This window comes from Seriola aureovittata, chromosome 9 (assembly GCF_021018895.1).
Source record: "Seriola aureovittata isolate HTS-2021-v1 ecotype China chromosome 9, ASM2101889v1, whole genome shotgun sequence".
Classification (NCBI taxonomy): Eukaryota; Metazoa; Chordata; class Actinopteri; order Carangiformes; family Carangidae; genus Seriola; species Seriola aureovittata.
Genome location: NC_079372.1, coordinates 12,749,034 through 12,767,269, shown reverse-complemented (window position 1 = coordinate 12,767,269; position 18,236 = coordinate 12,749,034). Strand labels below are relative to the sequence as shown.

General features: G+C 38.4%; 1 protein-coding gene across 1 annotated transcript in view; it reads right to left on the bottom strand.

Moving 5' to 3' along the window:
• LOC130174663 (metabotropic glutamate receptor 4-like) overlaps positions 1-18,236 on the bottom strand; it is a 175,373-nt gene that overhangs the window by 28,467 nt on the left and 128,670 nt on the right. Inside the window, exons 4-6 of the mRNA XM_056384732.1 lie at positions 8,083-8,218; positions 5,213-5,367; positions 3,831-3,971 (exon numbers count right to left, since the gene is read on the bottom strand). Of these exons, the coding sequence (XP_056240707.1) occupies positions 3,831-3,971; positions 5,213-5,367; positions 8,083-8,218 (432 nt within the window). The remainder of the gene's footprint in view (positions 1-3,830; positions 3,972-5,212; positions 5,368-8,082; positions 8,219-18,236) is intronic.

Sequence of the window (18,236 nt, the reverse complement as noted above, 5' to 3'; positions counted from 1 at the left end):
TAAGTATTTTCTTACTTTCACATTTGCAACCATTAATTGTCTTTGATATATCTTTTTCTTGTTGCAGAAGTACTTTGCACTCCAGCAGCTCCAACCAAACTCGTTAACAAAGGTAGCAATTATGTTTTCCAGATACATTAGTGTAGTTCTCATCCTCAAATGCTTTTCGCTTGTAACGTTAAAAGTGAAAACATACAGTTTGAAACTACAGAACAGAAGGTAAGATAAACAGCTAAATAGGTTTATGCTAGAACAAAGAGTCTAATCTTGCATTCCTCCCTATCAGACTTATTGGACTAACTAGCCCTATGCTGCAGTATGAGACCAATAGCATTTATTTAAATATGTGTCTCATACCTGGATCTTTGTCTGGTGAAGATTGCTACTGTTTGCCTGGGATGATCAACCCTAGCCGCAGTCACTTACCACTATATTGTATGTAGTCATGAGGTGCATAAAGAAACCTTTACAATATTCTCATTTTAAAACCAGTCAGCTGAAGACAGTGTTTTCAACCAACTCACTGAGGCTACCTTGAGCTAACTAGCTACAGCTGATAAAATCTCCTGGCGACAATCGTCATTTCAGCAAAAAATTAGAAACCATCTTTTGTCCACCTCTGTGTGAATTCAAGGATCCATTGTTTCAAAGATTACCAAGAATTTTGAGTTGTGAATTTTTGAGTGGCCGCTGTTGTCATTCTTACTGCATGTGATGTGTGAGACATTTTCCAAATCATCTCTAAATATCACAGTTCAGTTATAACTAATGCCAATAGTAATGTTGCCTTTTTGATTGATGCACCTAACATGTTTCAGCATAAAAAATTTAAAGTAGGTTGTGACCTGTGTAGAGGTACTCTTATAGTGTTTTGCTGCATGTACAGAGTGATGACAATGTAGATTTGAAACTACAAAGTAAACCTTGGCCACTGTGGCAGCAAATACAACAACACTGGGAAATAATGCAGCAATAGGATGAGAATTATATATTTGCACTCTATGTTGTTTTCCTTGCACTCTAAGTCAGATACACTTAAATGTCTTAGTCCTGGAGGATGATCTATTACTACCATGTTGTTATGGCACATAAATCAGTTGCCAGTGGTTTGTATTGTGCGATTAAAAGCTTTGATATCACACAAACAGAATAATTACATGCCAGTGTAATCATGTTAGTACTTTAAGAATATCATTTCCCCGTCCCGAATGGTTGATTACAGCCTTCCGCAGATTTTTCAAGAAAGGAATTTACTTTTTCTATTTATCAAGTCTGTTATTAAAAACACTGTGTAGGTTTTAAATTTCTCCTAAAATTTGCTTGTAACTTGTTACTTGATATACAATGCATGGTCTATCCCATACAGTATTATTGCGACTAGGAAACACCAACAGTGGGGACAGGAACTGATTGTGCCTACAAAGGGAACAATGAGGATAGCCATAGTACTTGCAAAAGTGAACTGTTTGTACCTCAAGCCTGTAAAAATTTACTGTCCCTTGGAGACTACTCTGAGGAAGAAAAGGGGCTGCAGCAATTTAGCTCAAGAGCAGCCACCATGACAACTGATAGATACAGAAATCATTTAAGATTACGTTTTCTCCTGAAACCTGCGAGTGTGGATTGTTGGAAGCATCTCTTTCTTTTGCCAAGGGACACAGTGTTGTTGAGGGAGCTGACAATTAAATCTCTGCTTAATTGGTTAGCTTTGCCTGTTCATCTATTGTACCGATTCTGTTTGGTGACATTTTGAGGTTGCAGTGTCCTATACCAGATGGATGAGGAAGCCAGAAGATAAAATTATACAAGATCCCCTGACTGAACAACACTAAACAATGAAATGCAGTGTTTATTATGTGATGTCCTCAAGTAAAAATGACTAATGTAATATTTCTAATAAAAACAACTGTCAGGAAAATGTTCACATTTTATCTACACAGATACTATACCATCTGTTCTACATATTGCACTGATATTGCTTTCCCAATATGAGAGTGCCACAATATCTTCATTCTGTTTTATGAGGATCACAAAGAGATTCAATACAACTCGTGCTGCACGATCAGTTCTCAAAATCTCAAAAAATTCTCCTTCCAGATAAAAAGTAAATGGCTCTCTTTTGAACCACATAAAGTCATTTAAGTTCAACAACTCTCAACTTTTCTCATATCTAATGTCAGTATAGCTACCTACAACAATACTTAATACCATTATGTAATATCTGTGTAAATAATTACCATTATGGTTCAACAACAGGCAATGACGGTTGATCTTCAACCTTGTTTCCACCTAAAGTCTGCGGAGATAAACACATAATGTGACTTTAAAGGGTAACTGCAACCTCAAATTCTGTCAGAACTCTCCCTCGCAGCATATTTAAAAATAAGCAACAAAAGAGTGGGGGAACAATAACTGTGGGTTGCGTGGCCTCGTTGCTACGTATGTGACACGGGGGGGGGGTCAGGGTACATGGGTCACACTGAATGACCACTGCTCAGTGCAGCGTCCACAGCAATGTACAGCAGGTAGTCAGAGCTAACAATCCATGAATAGCTAGGCATTTATTAAGACTTCCTTTGAGGGTATCAGTGTTGTACCTGCCTTAGCAGCCCTCCTACGAGAGGAGCCCCCACCCCGTGTGTCTCTGTGTCTATGGTGGAGTGTCAGTTTGTAGCCATAGCCAACTTGTTTATTGTGATTAACATTACTCTTTGTCAGCTCTAAATAGCTTGCTAAGCTCTGAATGTAGCTCAGTTATCGGTGGGCCCATGTGTTATGTTAAATGCCAATGCAGAAGGGTATATCTTGTTCATGTACGCCAACGCTTACATGAACCAGCTTTGCAACTAGTAGTTATGTGTGAAAGGCACAAACTGGGGCTACAGTTAGCCATTGTTCTGCTTTTTATGCTCGGTGTGGCAACTGCTGCCACAGCTTGGGGGGTCAACATATATAATAGACCTTGGAGTCTTGCCTGTTTTGACCTGTTCTATACCACAGTTAGGAGGGGGCGAGAGAAGTCACCCGAGCCAGACATTCAAATCCAAGCAGACACATAAAAATCGCCTACTCTTCTGAACACCAATGTACGGGTATTTTCTTTAATGGAAATGTACCCAGTTGTTTATAATAATGTGCATAACTGAACAATGTGTTACTATATCTTTTTGTAAGCAGCACACAGTACGTTAGGACTGGACTCTAACATGAGCAGTATAAGTTACAAAGGCTGAAAAAGTAGAGGACAGGCACAGTCTTAGAAGCTAATAGACATTTCTGAATAGAAGACAACAGACCGCTTCTCAAGGGCTGATTTTTGGGTTATATGTTACTCCAAGATACAGATACGAGGGATGAATTGCCTAGAAACATTACAGTTGCCAGCATTAAATTACTCACTTGCACTGCACAGTTGGGTGGGAGACAGGCATGGAGAGACCACTGATCTTAATGACATGAAAGCTTGTTTCTAATGGGCTGATTGGATTTACTATTGATTATGTTTTCAGCGCATGCGGTGACATAGTTTTGTGATTGCTATTGTCGCCCAAATGCAAATTGAAGTAGCCAACAGACAAGTAATGGGAACATTAATTTCTGTCGGACGAAAATAAAGATTCCCATTCACTTATCTACACCCATTACACTTAACCTAATTTAGAGAAGTGTGATTGTTTTCTCCCTGATGACAAATAAATTCACCTTTGCATAGCAAGTACACACACACACACCCCCACACGTAATGTATTCACAGCAGACTCAATCAATATACTTGGTCATTGATTGAATGCTTTCCATTGTGCCTTCACTGCTTTTAAGTGTAGACTCACTTGTGCATTTTTTGATGCCGGATCCTTTCTTCACAGCGTGCCGACTAAGCTTGCACTGGAAATTATTCTCCCAGAACTCTGCAAACCAGATATTCCTTCTGTTGTTTTCTAATGTGCGGCTGATGAAGTAGCGATCGAAACCTGAAAGAAATAGGTGACAGTTACTCTTAGAATTTTATCTCTTACATTTTTGCATTTGAATTGGCTCTCTGTGTCAGGGTAAGGTCACCATCCATTTAAACACCTTCATAAGCAAAATTTTAACTCTGTTGCTGATGGTTCAAGTGGATACCTTTGCTGATGATTTCAAATGAGCCAAGGATTTATTGTTTCTGAAATCCCAGACTAAGATTTACCAGAGCAGAAGCAGCCAAATAAAAAACAAAAAAACTGTGAATCAGTTCAAATGAAGTCACAGTGCCTGAGTATTAGGTCTTTGAAAGTAAATGTGAAGGACTCTCATTTCACTGAGCTGACTTTGAATTGTGTATCCATGAGATTTTAAAAGCATTATTCAAGTGCAAATGCAAAATTGACAAAAGCCTTAGAGGAGCATGCAATTATTTAGTAGCACTGAAATAACATCAGACTCTGTATTTATGTTGTTTTCACATGGCTACATTAAACTGCACTTTTATTATATAATTAAATTTATTACTATCCATTGACAACTTAATTCACACTTTACCATCATTAATGAATTCTCTCTCTCTCTCTCTCTCTCTCTCTCTCTCTCTCTCTCTCTCTCTCTCTCTCTCTCTCTCTCACATTGTCTGTCCAAAAGTTCTATTTACAATCATGAAAAGCAGCAGGCTAAGAAACTGAAGTGTTTTGTCTATCGATCTCTCCCTCCTTCAGTGATAGTCAGTTGGTCGGAGTGTGTGTGTGTGTGTGTGTGTGTATGCGTGATGTGCTGGTTGGTGTTGCAAGCATCGGTTATACAGTTATATATGTCAAACTATGGGAGGGTAAATTTAATATTCTTTTAATGCTACAAATAATGATAGCAATGCCAACTATCGTCGATATTGGCAAAGGCATGAGCTATCAGTGATGGCTCTGATGATTGCCCATCACCAAAATCATCGTCCATCGGCCCAACCCTAAGCTCTACATATACAAAGATGACATAAGGAAAATACATGATGTGGCACATCATTGATTTAATCCGTATGAAAGGAATGAACTGTCAAATCACAACACTTTATGTTCAATGTGGCTGCAAGTGGGAGAAAATACACAATAGAAGGACTTCCCTTTGAAATAATTTATGTTGAATGTAGAAATTACATATGATTAGTGGAGGCAAACATATGCTAAGAATAAGCGGAGAAGTGTCATAAGAATCAAGATAAATTGTTGTTAAAATGAGTAATGAATACCTTTGATGGACTGTCGTTTTGGTAGGATGGTGACAGCCCCTTCTGCCATTTCTTCCTGGTTCAGAATTGGGGAAATTTTGGAGCCCCAGCTGTCTGAACCCACCCAGATGAAATGGCCTGTTTGATTGGCCTTTTTAGCCGCTTGAAGGAGCCGCCTTTGGGACAGAGAAGGAGAGGGATGTATAATTAGACCATATAATGTTGCATTGTCAGTTTTTTCATTTATTTTCTGATATATTTAATTGCACATACAGTCACATGTCACCTATGAGAGACCTACTTAAAGAGGAAGTGTAGCTGGCTGATTCCATGACTAGTATATTCTATTCTGAGTCTGGACAAAGTTGTACTGAGGCACTTTAGTAGACATGAAAAGCCTCCATAGACACTGTAGCCATTCCCAGTGCAGGGGAGTTCTTCCTGGCTGTGGCAGAATGACACCCTCGCCACTTTTGTCCAGGCTTGTTGCCAATGGAAGTAAGTTTTGGGAGTCGTAAAAAACTGCCTGCAAGCTCTGCTGTAGCAGCAGAGTTACATCAAGAAAGCTTGAGCACAGCAACATAAAATTTAAACTCATCCACCTGGCATGTGAAGCATTACCGACCCTTATATTACCCCAAAGATGCTAGAGCAAAAAAAAAAAAATATTAAGCATCATATTGTGCTGTACACACCATCAGCTTTTTTACACGACAGACACTGCTTTAACATCTAATATAATAGTTGCATGAAGAAGGACGTTATAACCTTGTAAAATAATTATTACAGGTTTTTGTAAAATGTAGAGTGGGCGAGCAGTGAGTCATCCTACTAACTTTGTCTCTTTACCTTTTTTATCACCCCAAGGATTTATGTTTGATTGGTAATGATTTTTCCCCCGAGTCTGCTCTCCAGAAATTTAGCAAAATGAGCATGTCTTGCAATGTCATGCAATTATATGCTCCATGTAGGTAAAATGAAAGAAATAGATTTTCCCCCTGTCAGGAGATTACATAACAGAGACATGACTAGACAGCCTGACAAGTCTGATATAAAAATAACACACTGAAAAGTAAAGGTGTTGTGTCAGGTCGTGGATGGGCGTATACACTTCCCTTCAACTTTGACAACCCAGGTTCAGTTCCCATCTCACATTAAGTTCTTTACTGTGAATAAAATTGTAATTATGTTCCAATAAAACCTCAGTGTCACCTTTTAAACAAAGTTGCTACTTGTTTGTTACTTTGCTACTTACATTAGTTGTTTTTTGGCCTCTTAGGTTGTTCACATTACACATTAATTTCCATCCAGTGTTAATGTAAAAATATTAATTATAGCAGTTTTAAATATTACGTGACACTTTATTTTCCTAAACCATTAAAAGTTTGAGGTGATGAAAAGGTCAAAATGACATGTTTAATATGTGTTATTGTAAATTAATCTGGTGGAGGAATTAAATGTTATATAAAGGAAGTACAAAACCAACAGTGGTTTAATTAAATTAATTTTATTAGTTTTAATTATTGACTTGTTTTTATTTTTTTTTATTTTATTTTTTTTTTAGAATTTGTGATTATCTCATTAAATGTTATGAGACCATGTTATTTTTCCCACCTACCTACCTGGTTATGAAAGGCTGACCCAGAATTATTTTCCAAATTCTTTATAACCGTTATAACAAAATCACTGGTTAAGTATCACATTAAAGGGCTCCATCAAAACTGCTCTGGTCTCTTATACTTTCTATGTAGGCATTTTTGGTTCTTATTAGGCTGCGGCCAGCTCACACTGGCTGGGTTCAAGGATAGAGCAGGCATGCAGTGCTAAAATCCCCCTGGCTTTCTGTAATTACTATATATCCAGACTATTACCCGTTATCAGGACTGGATTAAGTCAATGAGCCCTGGGACTTCTGCCCTGGTCATCATCAAGAGACCACCCCAAATCACTGCCCACTTCCACTAGGAACACACTGGCCTGCTGACTGGTTGCTGGGAAACATTTTGCCTTACAGAGCCACAACAGTGCTTTGTGTGTTGATGCAGCCTACAGCTGATTCATTCATTCTTAATACACACTATCTGTCTTAGGCTAATATTAGATAATTAATTTAAATTAATACATTTCTGTCCCCACAAGGAAGCTGTTAATCTCACTTTCGTATAGTATGGTCACACTGAAATAGATGGGGTCAGCAGATTAGATGATGAAGCTATTATTCAGATAGAAAGGACTTAAGGGAGTGGACAAAATATTAGAAACACCTTTCAGTGTAATGAAATGCAATACACTATAACACCATCATAAAATATGGCTTCAAAATAGACCAATCAACCCCTCTCTGACACACCCACAACAAAAAATAACAGTTGTATATTAATACCACAGTTACAACTAACAGTCTGGAATTTTACTTAAGTACAGGTACAGAATCTTTTATTTAGGTAAGTAGCATTAGACTTATGTTTATAAACTACTTCACTTGCTTGTAACATACCTGTGATAATTCCTTCAGTTACAAGACTTAAGTAAATGTGAATAAACCCAAATATAAACATATTTGCCATTTATAACTTATAAATATTAACATGTGGGTAGCAGAAAAGGGCAGTTTAATTTCTTTATACACACAGAGACATTTGTGACATTTTAACGTTGGCTTCAAAGGCAGCCTCAGGTAAAGACATGACTAGGCAACATTTCTCACTTTAGACGGTTGCAGATTTTGCAAACTGTTAAACTGCTTTACTTCAACCTTTTAAAAACTCATTTTCACCTAAGGAAAAAAAACTGGCAGGTAAATGTTATTAAGCAAGTATCAAACAGTGGCTGAGAAAAGTAAAGTTAGCTGTTATGTTAATTGACAGCAATTAGGATTCCACTGTGCTCACCTGATGTCATCCTCATTGGCAAAGATAATGACCACTCGGGCATTAGGGTTCTCACTCAGCCTGCGGATGATCTTGTCAAACTCTCCAGCTCTTGGTTCTCGTGGTATTTTCACAGACTGTGAAATGCACAGACCACCTAATTGGAAGACAAAAGAGAAAAGTTTAAAAGACAAAAAAAAAAATGTATTCTTTTATAAAAGATCAGAACAGATCTCATTATCTGAGATTTTAACTTCAACTGTATATTAATGCTGCAGTTTCAGGTGAGTCTTTTTCAAACTCGTGGTCACCCAGAAATATCTGTTGAAGTCTTCTTTTTTTTTTTTTTTTAACTCACACAAATCTGTTTCAGTCCTTGGGACTTTTTTTTATGATAGATGCACTATTAAATGTGTACAGGTGCAATATTTCACAGCATGAGGGATGTAAGGTATTAAAAAAAATCTTTTCTTGGACCACAAGGGGCAACTTTAAGACACGGAGACCCATCAATTCAGTTTATGGCCCTGTCAGTGAGGCCAGGGGAATTTGGAAGTACATACATTTTCTAATTGAAAACTGGTTCCATTTGTTTGGAGTCATTTTATTATTTCACAGGTTGTTTAATTTTGTTCAAACTAGTATTTGCTAAATTTCTTCCTCTAAATTCTGGTTCTTGACTGAAGCCATCTTTGAAACAGAGAGAGAAAAGGAACATGAAATAATTAACCTAAATTTCCAGTTTAATCAGTCAATTGATTACATGCTGGTATGCCTACAGTATTGTCCAATAAAATTGATTACTTTAGTTTACCTCACTGGCTAGCACAATACCTAATATAAAGAGAGTCCTCACCCATAGAGATGCTCTGGTACTGAACACAAGTCTAAAGACAGCAGGGGACGTCCCCTGGTTACCAACAAGCCAAGTCTTTTTAATTCCCAATGCAACATTTCAGGATAACTGTTTTGTCACCATGCCAAAATGCCACAGAGAGTAAGTGCATGCTAATGAATTTCCCTTTCGTGACCCAAAGCAAAGCCAGCCCAATGAACAATCAATGCAGGACTAATACCCTCTAGTTCAGTTCATAGCAGCCAGACTCGCACCATAAAACAAAGCCTGGCCCCAGCTCAGATACTAATAGGCTGGGAAACTAGAAATATGAGTAAAGAAAAGGGGGATGCCATTAAATTAACAATGATGTTGTGCTACTTTGCTCATGGGGACTAAAAGTCACTTCCGGTTAAGTCAGTGAGGAGCTTCAGTCAGTGGCCTTGCACCATTGTTTGATTGTACACTGTGGATGAATTTAATGATGTTTCTTTTTTCTTCAAACCCGTGGTTTCGCTATTTTACTCGGGCAGTTTTTCCAGAAAGGCTGTGTGTTTAGGTTTCTTGTGATCCTGCATGTCACAACTACAACACGACAGTCCTGGCTTATACATTCACTTGGCTGGTTAATGGATTAGCAGTTCCGTCACTAGAGAAATAGACTCATTCCTTTGTGTGTACTGGCCCATGTCTTGTTATTGTGTGTTGTAGGGGGATATTTCCATGCTTTCACCTCAGACATACTTCAGACTAGTTGTACACTATTTTTTTTTTTTTTTTTAGCTTGCCCCAAGGGTGACATGCTAAGGTGGATGGAAAAGTAAGGTGAAAAGACAGGATCTAATAATAAAACATTGTTTGAGGTTTTCCAACTATGAGGAGAGTTGAAGGGAGGGTGCAGGGGAAGGAGACGTGAGACAGAGATATCCAAAAAAGGGAAACAAGTGTGCAACCTTTTGGCTGCTCAATCTCAAAAATTAAATCACTTCAAAAGTGGAAAAAGGTGACACACCATTGAAGCAAAAAATACTTGTAGAACTTCAAATTTTCATAGCTATTTTCAGCCATAGGCCTTCATCAGAGCATGAAGAGTGTTAGCAAAAAGGTGCTTATATACAAGACAATCAAGGCAATGACCTGATTCAACACAGCTGTGCAGCAGACCACTTTAGTCTACAGAACAGAAATACAAGGACAAAATACAAAGAGAGGTTTTAAAGTAAAGTTATCATTAAGGCTTTTTTTTCACTACGGTGAGGCAAAGACACAGCGTGAGGTGCAGTGTTAGACTTCATCATTTTTCCTTTTATCCTTTAATTGTGAAAGACCTTGTAAAGAAGGTTTTGGCTATGAGTGCTGTACACAAAATACTGATCTTTAATGATAGTGACTGAATCTCTGGTACATCAGCGACAGATCAATGATATGTGCGTTATAAATAGAGCTGTACGTAATGGTAGTGTGCAATGACAACTCCTCTATTGTTCAGTAGCAAAGAACCAGCAATACGACACTCTTTGAAATTGTGCTCCTTGTTTGCCATTCTTCTCACTGAAAGGTGTTAAAACTATTGTTGTAGGCAAAAATATGTAAATGGTGGATTAAGAGCATATATATATATATATATATATATATATATATATATATATATATATATCCATTTTGGACAAACTGTGGGAGTGGAAATGAGGCTCATCCACGTGTTCATTTCCACAGTGATTGAGATTTATAAAGCGGAACCATCGGCCTTTTAAATCTGCGTGTGCATATTTCTGTTTCTACGTGTACTGTGAAACTCAATGTAAGAAACAGTATACAAATGAAGCGTTTCTCAGTTGACGGTATTTGTGCATCATTCTACAATCTAAGTGCCTCTCATTGTTGAGTCTTTGATTAAAGTGAGGCAGAGGTTTATCTGTCTACCTCTCAGTGTCATTACACTTACACTACCCAGACAGGCACATGGGAAATTTAGCAGCGGCACAGCAGCAGCTCTCTGCTCTCAGAGACTCTATCAATCATTAGATTCTATGTCTTTGGCTCACTGGTACTTCAGTCCCCCATTCCCCCAACATCTGCTATGTGGAAGCAGAGCACTCATCCCTTGCTTTTCTTCTCCTCTCACATCACTGGCAGAAGGCTGCAGCGTTGCTTAACCTCCGGAGAGAATAGAAATAGGGCCAGGGGATAAGAACCCAACCTCTGGGAGTTGAAGCACATTCAACAAAGCCCTCCATGAGCCCAGTGTTGTAGCTTTGTTAGTTGAAGGGTGGACACGGCAATTTGTTTTATTGCTAACACCATCCATTCATCCGTGCATCTGTCCATCCGTTCCTCTCTAAGTATAGAATGGTCAAAGACATTGTCCCTTGAGTCACGGACGTCAATTCAAACCCCGTGACAAGGAGCAGCTACTGAACAAGACATTCAATCCTTACTTGCTCCAGGTATGAAATGTGTGTGTGTTTTTTGCCCCCTCTCTTTGGGGCTAATCCTACACCTTTCCCCAACATGGTTCACAATGTCACATATTTTTTCACAATCAGTTGTTGCATGCTGAAGAGCCTTTCACACGTGGATTCAATTATGCCAAGCTGCTCTGAAATTACATTTTAATACAACCTAAGTGGCTTTTAATTGGTCTTCGTAATTCTGGGTCTTGCTCATTACATAATTCATGTTAATTTTAGCTAACGAAACAAATCTCTTTACAGGAATCAGATTTCAATAAAACGCATTGCAAGATTCCATTTAACGATTGGACAGGATGTAATCAGGAAAATCCACTTTAAGACTCCCCCCTTTCTCTTGTCACCACACAACCTCTCATCAGACTCCCCTCAGACTCAGCCTGACCACAGTTTCCCACCTACTGTTACTTTGTAAACACAAGAACATAAAGAGAAACGATTATAAAGCAATTAATTACAAATGTGTAGCAGCCCAGAAAAACACCTTACTGTTTGTGTCTCCAGAGACATACAGGATCAATTGTTGATAAATTATAGATATGCCTTGAAATTACCTGAACATTATCTCTGCAGATTAACAATCAGTTGTTTTGTTTAAAACCAAACCCAACAACTGGGTTCTGCTTAAGGCGAAAAATAATAATTCATTAACCTTAATGTTTAGCTAGTTTTCTCATTGTCCTGATGACCTGTTGCATTGTGCCAAAACACTAATAATCTGTCTGTATACCCAAGTATGCAAGTGCAAAGTCGAATTAACTGACAAATTGAAGCATCCTTTCGTCTGCATCTACTGCTGAAAACTTCATGATCAGTATATTTCCCTCCCAAATCTCATCCTATACCACTCTTAGCATCTGAGCCTCGTCTAAAAACCACCTCTAAAAATATCCGTTGCTGAGGAGACTGCGAGCCTCCTCTCTCGTGTCTTCCATTGTCAGCCCCAGTCTCTGCTCTCCTAATATCTCACAACACTAATATTCCCCACCAGTGGGAGAGACAGTGTTGCCACAAACATTAAATATTCCCTTGCACTGTGGCTGATAGCAGCACAGCTCCCATGCTTGGTGAACAGTAATGCAGAAGCACACAAAATATATCCAAGTGGGCGTTGTGGTGAAAGTGCAGGAATAAAAATAGTCTCTTTATTGGGATGCCCTTAGTAGAAATACCTACACAAGCAGGCATCATTTCCAACTGAATAACATTAATAGCATCAAAAATACAGAGAACTAAAACTAAATTAATGGTTATTCTTCAGTGGCAATAGGCTTAAAGAATAGTCACTTTCTTCAACATTGAATGAAAACACCCTAGCTGCTAGTCTTGCTGCATGGCAGCATCTGATTTATTAGGCGACAGACAGAATTGGTAAATAATTAGAAAGCCTGTGTGAGCCGCACACAGCTTTGATTCCCCATCCGCTTTGAACAGCTATGTGGCTCTATCAGTCCACTCATAGTACTGTATATGCTATCTGGCTGCTGACCAGTAGTCTAATGTACAGAACAACGATGCTCGGCCACAGTTGTGTGATCACAGTGGTTCACATTACATAAATATTCTCAGATGAGATCAAAGTAACTCAAAATGTGGGGAACCAAAACAAGGTGACGTGGATAGTACTAAATAGGGAGATAAGTCATATCCCCCTCTGATTTAGGAAACTGTATACCAAATGATTTATGCAAATTAGTTGATCAGAGGCTCGCGATAAACTGGCAACCTGTCCAATGTTTTTCTGCCTTTCATCCAGTGCATGCTGGGACACGCTCAGACCCCTGAGAGGGAGAGAAACTAAATGGGCGGATGAAAATTATTTTAGCCAAGAAAAACACAGTACAGGTACAATCCCTCAACATCCCTGGGAGCAAAATATTACCCTAGATGTGCTGTGTTTTAATATTGGTTCATTATCTATTTTTACAGATTGTGTTTTTCCCCTCTTATCAGAAGTACAGCTGCAAGTGAGTGGGAGTGAACTTCTGGGTGTGAGAGAGTAAAAGAGCAACCTGAACCTGAACTGAAAAGGCCCAGGTTTGGTCACCTGTTCCAGGAACCACCCTGCTAAGGTGTCCTGGAGCCAGACACTAAACCCCCACAGTCCCTGAGGCGCTGTTCTGTCACTGTTCTGTCGCTGTGCTCTCACCTCGCTGTACAGGACTGAGTGGATTAAAAGAAATGAATTCCTCCTCAGGGGATCAATTGCAGCATAATATCCCATTATAATTATTATAGTCTGCCGAGCCACAGATATACCCAAAACTACCAAATTTCAGCGATATTATGAGGATGGCTTAGATGAATTTAAAAGCAGCAACTGGCCTGCGCCTGCCTGCAACATGGGAAAAACAACACAACAGAATAATATACCATTTGTACGAGAGAATTACTTGGTTGCATTTCGTTTGAACCATGTGTGGTTCTCATATTAGATTGGAGAAGATGAATGACCCCTATGTATCATTGCAGTTTGTCTTTAATATGTCAAACATCTGTGTCATCTTTCACATCTATAACCCTTCTGAACCTAAGAAGTCTTCCCACAGCAACCATGTGTAAATTGTGTATGTGAGTATACAGTGTATGTTCATTTTGAATTCATTTCAAACGCCTGGATGTGTTTGCGTGCATTTTCTGCACAGCCCGGACAACTTATCATGGAGCTGCTGAGTGTACAGGTTAATATCAGAGAGCAGCGTTGGACTGGATGTGATGAGCCTTGGGTTCACCATTGTGTACGGCTGGGAAAATGACGCTGAAATATGGTTTAATGTAAGGCTAGTCAGGAGTCAAGTTTCCTCTCTCAGATATCACTGAGCAGCACACAAACACATGCTCGCTGTCTGGCTCTGCTGGTGTAACTAAATATTTGTACTGGAGAATTGATTAAATATATACAGATCGACCAGAAAGATAGAAAAGACCTGTGTTGTATGATGAAATACGTTATAAAAACATTATTGTAGTGCAATATAAATAACAATTTTTGTTGATAATTTGTTTTTTAATCTATTCAATGTCAATGGTGCATTTTGAGACTGTACATTGTGGTGGTATTGAATTGGTCTCTATTATATTGAAAAGGGGCCAAATCATTCATAAAGAAACAGGAGGCAAAATGTTAGAAGCATCTGACAATATAAGGCCATATATACAGAGCTACACTGCTAGTGAAATGTTTACTCAAAATAAGTATTAGTCGGGGCGTCGTGTAGCGTAGTGGTTTAAGCAGGCGCCCCATGTGTAGAGGCTACAGTCCTCGCTGCAGTTGGCCCCGGTTCGAATCCCGCATCGGACGGCCTTTCGCTGCATGTCATTCCCCCTCTCTCTGCCTCCCTGTTTCCTGTCACTCTCCACTGTGCTGTCCATTAAAGGCATAAAAGCCCCAAAAAATATATACTTCAAAAATAAGTATTAGTCATATCCCAAAAGATCATTTGAGTCAGCTTCTAAATTTTCACCTCAAACGATTTCCCAGAATTCATGCTGTAAATATTTTGAATGCTGTGTGTTTTCAATTATTCTTTTTTAATTAGAGACAGGTCACGATGTCTGAGGATGAAATTAAGTTCTAAGATATACGGTCAGATAATAAGAATAGAATTACAATGAATACAAAAAACAATAGCAGTGTTACAATAAAATTAATTAATCTACAAAATATCTCCCTACAATATGGTTTAATCTTTGAACATCTATATTACTGGGTAGTCAAAGCTGATGTGAGGTGTCCTTCAACTCTCAGTGAATGTTCTCTGACATGTAAAGAAACCAGCAGTCAGCGCAGATAGCATAAAGACTTCAAAGGCACTATTGTTTTTGTTCTTTTTGATAACTAACCGCACTGAGGCTCTTTAACCTGGCTTTGCTATGTCATTGAAAGAAAGTGGTGCTGCTGAATATTTGGGTATCAAAGGAGCATAACATGAAACAAAATGATGGGAAGCAATTTTCCAGTTTGCTGTGTAGTCTTTTATAATGGGTTTCAAATGTACTCATGGGGAGATGCTCTGATGCTAATAAGAAAGACATCTACATGGTGATGTGTGAAATTAGATAGGATTAAAGAAGACTGTTATTACTGTGATGCATCTTCTTATGTGGTTTCTCTTAAAGGAGTATTCCACCAATTCTACTAAAAAGATACCTCAATTAAAATCATGTTATACAATCATTGGCTGCATCAGTAATTGTATGACTGTAACAAATATTTGTTTTCATCTTATCCTAATGGCATACTAGGTTTCAGATTGTTTGCCTAATTTTACACATACTCTTTCAGGGTAATTCCCATTACTGTCTTTCAAATGGTCCCTAATCTTGGTTTAATTCTAGATTATGATCAGTAATTTATCATATCTTACCAATGTTTGTTTTCTGGTGCCAGTATCTTTTAGAAACATGATCTGCTCTATTTTAGTCCAGATGAATTTAGGTTTCTCTTTAGTGTTCATGACACGAGTGTTTCATAAGCGTTTTTCAAATTGAAGTTAATATTTTTGAATTGTGAAAACAAGAAGACTGTTTTGCTGATTAATTCAGAAATCCCAGTATGGTCTTCAGCCCTGTTGAAGGCAGACTGCTTTGCATATTTGGTTTACACCTAAGCTGGAAAGAGGGACTGATTGGATGTTTAGACTAAAAACGATGCTGCCTTAAAGAAATTCAAAGGGTTGTGTTGATTGCTGTGTTTTGTTTCAGGTACCGGTAAGACAAATAAATAATATCAAAGACGTCCATTTTGAGTAGCAGATCCATGAGTTTCAAGCTTTATCAAACATCAAAACATTCAATGAAGATTTATGATATTATGAGGACAGATATTACTTCCCTCAAAACTTTCAGGAGATCTAAATAATTTTACCTTTCGTTCCAACGATGTACGAGCTAAACAGTAAAAATGGAGTGTTCAAGTTACAAAGTAATCTACCAGAAATGTGCACTTGCATGTATTTGATTCAACTTTTTTCCCTGGCAACACTGCATTCACGCAGAGCTAAAGTTGGCCTGAGACGCAATGTAAACAAACTATGTAGTAATTTGTAAGCCAATGAAGGCGAGTGGCCTTAATTTAGCAGTGATACTAAAAAGGTGGCGCTTTCTCGATGTAATGTTACGAAAACATTATGCATATAAATCACCAGTCTCAATGTTAATTGTTCAGTTTTAGATGTTCAAATTTCTAGAGCTATTTAATCTAACCTATCTAAAAAATACTAGTGCGTTCAGTAGTTCCCATGTTTGAACATTTGACCACAGATGCGTACCCAGTGGCAAACCTACTAAAAAAATCCTTGCATCAAGAGCTGAGCCAATTAATTTGAGCTAATGTGACTTAATTATAAGAAACATAAAGAAAGGGAGCAATGATGAACTCCAATGCCACAACAGGTGCTGTAATCTGGAGTAGCTGTTAAATTGAGCGTTATGAACTGCATGGATCTAATCTTTGGTCTTGCAAACAAAGAAAATTTTCCACTCAAGCTTGTATTGATGACTCCGCAAACAATCTGTGGAAGTATGAGACCTCAGCAGGGTGGAATTATAGTTACATTCGAGCGTCAAAGTTGATGGATCAAACTCAAAGTATTTGTTGGCATGGCTATTTTCCTAAGCCAAATGGCAACCAGTCGTGGTATTACATCTGTCAGCAACTCTGCTCTATATCATCAGACTGTAAGTCTCGGGGGGGGGGGGAGCATTCTCTATTTATCCCCACAGTGCAGGGGAAGCTCATGGAGGGCAAGAGAGCAGCAGTGACAGCACATGTTATTTTGTACATATTATTCATCCCTCACTGTTCCTTCAGTTGGATGCTTCCTGTAACCATGCATTATTACCACTGCAATGCATTTTAGTGGAAGAACTTGATTATTTTAAGGGATGTTTAAAATAGTTTGTGTTGTCAACCACCAATACGAGTGTATTGTAGGATTTAAATTAATGGCACTTCTGATGCAAGTCCTTAACCAAGATGGATTCCCTTGCCACAGCCTGACTGGATAGAACACAAAATTTGACAAAGTTCAATATAAAAACACTGAATATCAAAGGTTCTTTTGGAACTTCAGTCTAAATAATATGTCTGTCAAAATGTGTGTAAAATAAATGTCTTCATATGAGCTGTAGCTTTTGGTACAACTATGTTAAAAATAAACTTTGAGACATTGTTGCTGCAGCAACAGGGAAGAGTTTTACTTTTATGCACCACCATGACATACATTAAAAACGATTATTTCAACTCGGTGGTGTAAGCACAAATGATCCCACTGCCTCTGCAGGAGCTTGAGAAATCCAACACTGCCCTATTTTTCAGCAACTGTGAAGTTCTTAACTGTGTTAATGGCAAAAAGAATGTGTTCAAATGTGGCAATTTAACCTGAGGATACACACTTCATATAAAGAAATTTTGATAATGCATTTTATATTCTTCAGGAGAGAATAGTTACTCCATGTCATTGTCGGCCATTGAGCGGTTTTGCTGGAGAGCATTCTCGCAATACAGCTCCCAGATCCTGAATGAGAAAATGCTACATGGCAACAGGTTCTGGGGCAACTATAAATTAGATTTCAAAATGACTGAGTGACATTTTCCTTCACAGTTCAAATGATTTATAAATCAAAGACAGGCCTCTAAGCACTGTGAAATGAGCTTTTCTGCACTGTGGTAAAATAACTCACCTGACAACCATGGGACTTTCCTCTTACCAAGGAGAATCCACATAGCAAAGCTCTTAAGATGAAAATGTTATTAAACCTTAGCTGAGGAGTTTGAAGTATATACTGCTTCCTCTCATGAGGCGAAGCAAACATTAATGGTGCTGTCTAATCAGGTGTGGGTACAGGTGAAGAGCAGGCTACAGTAG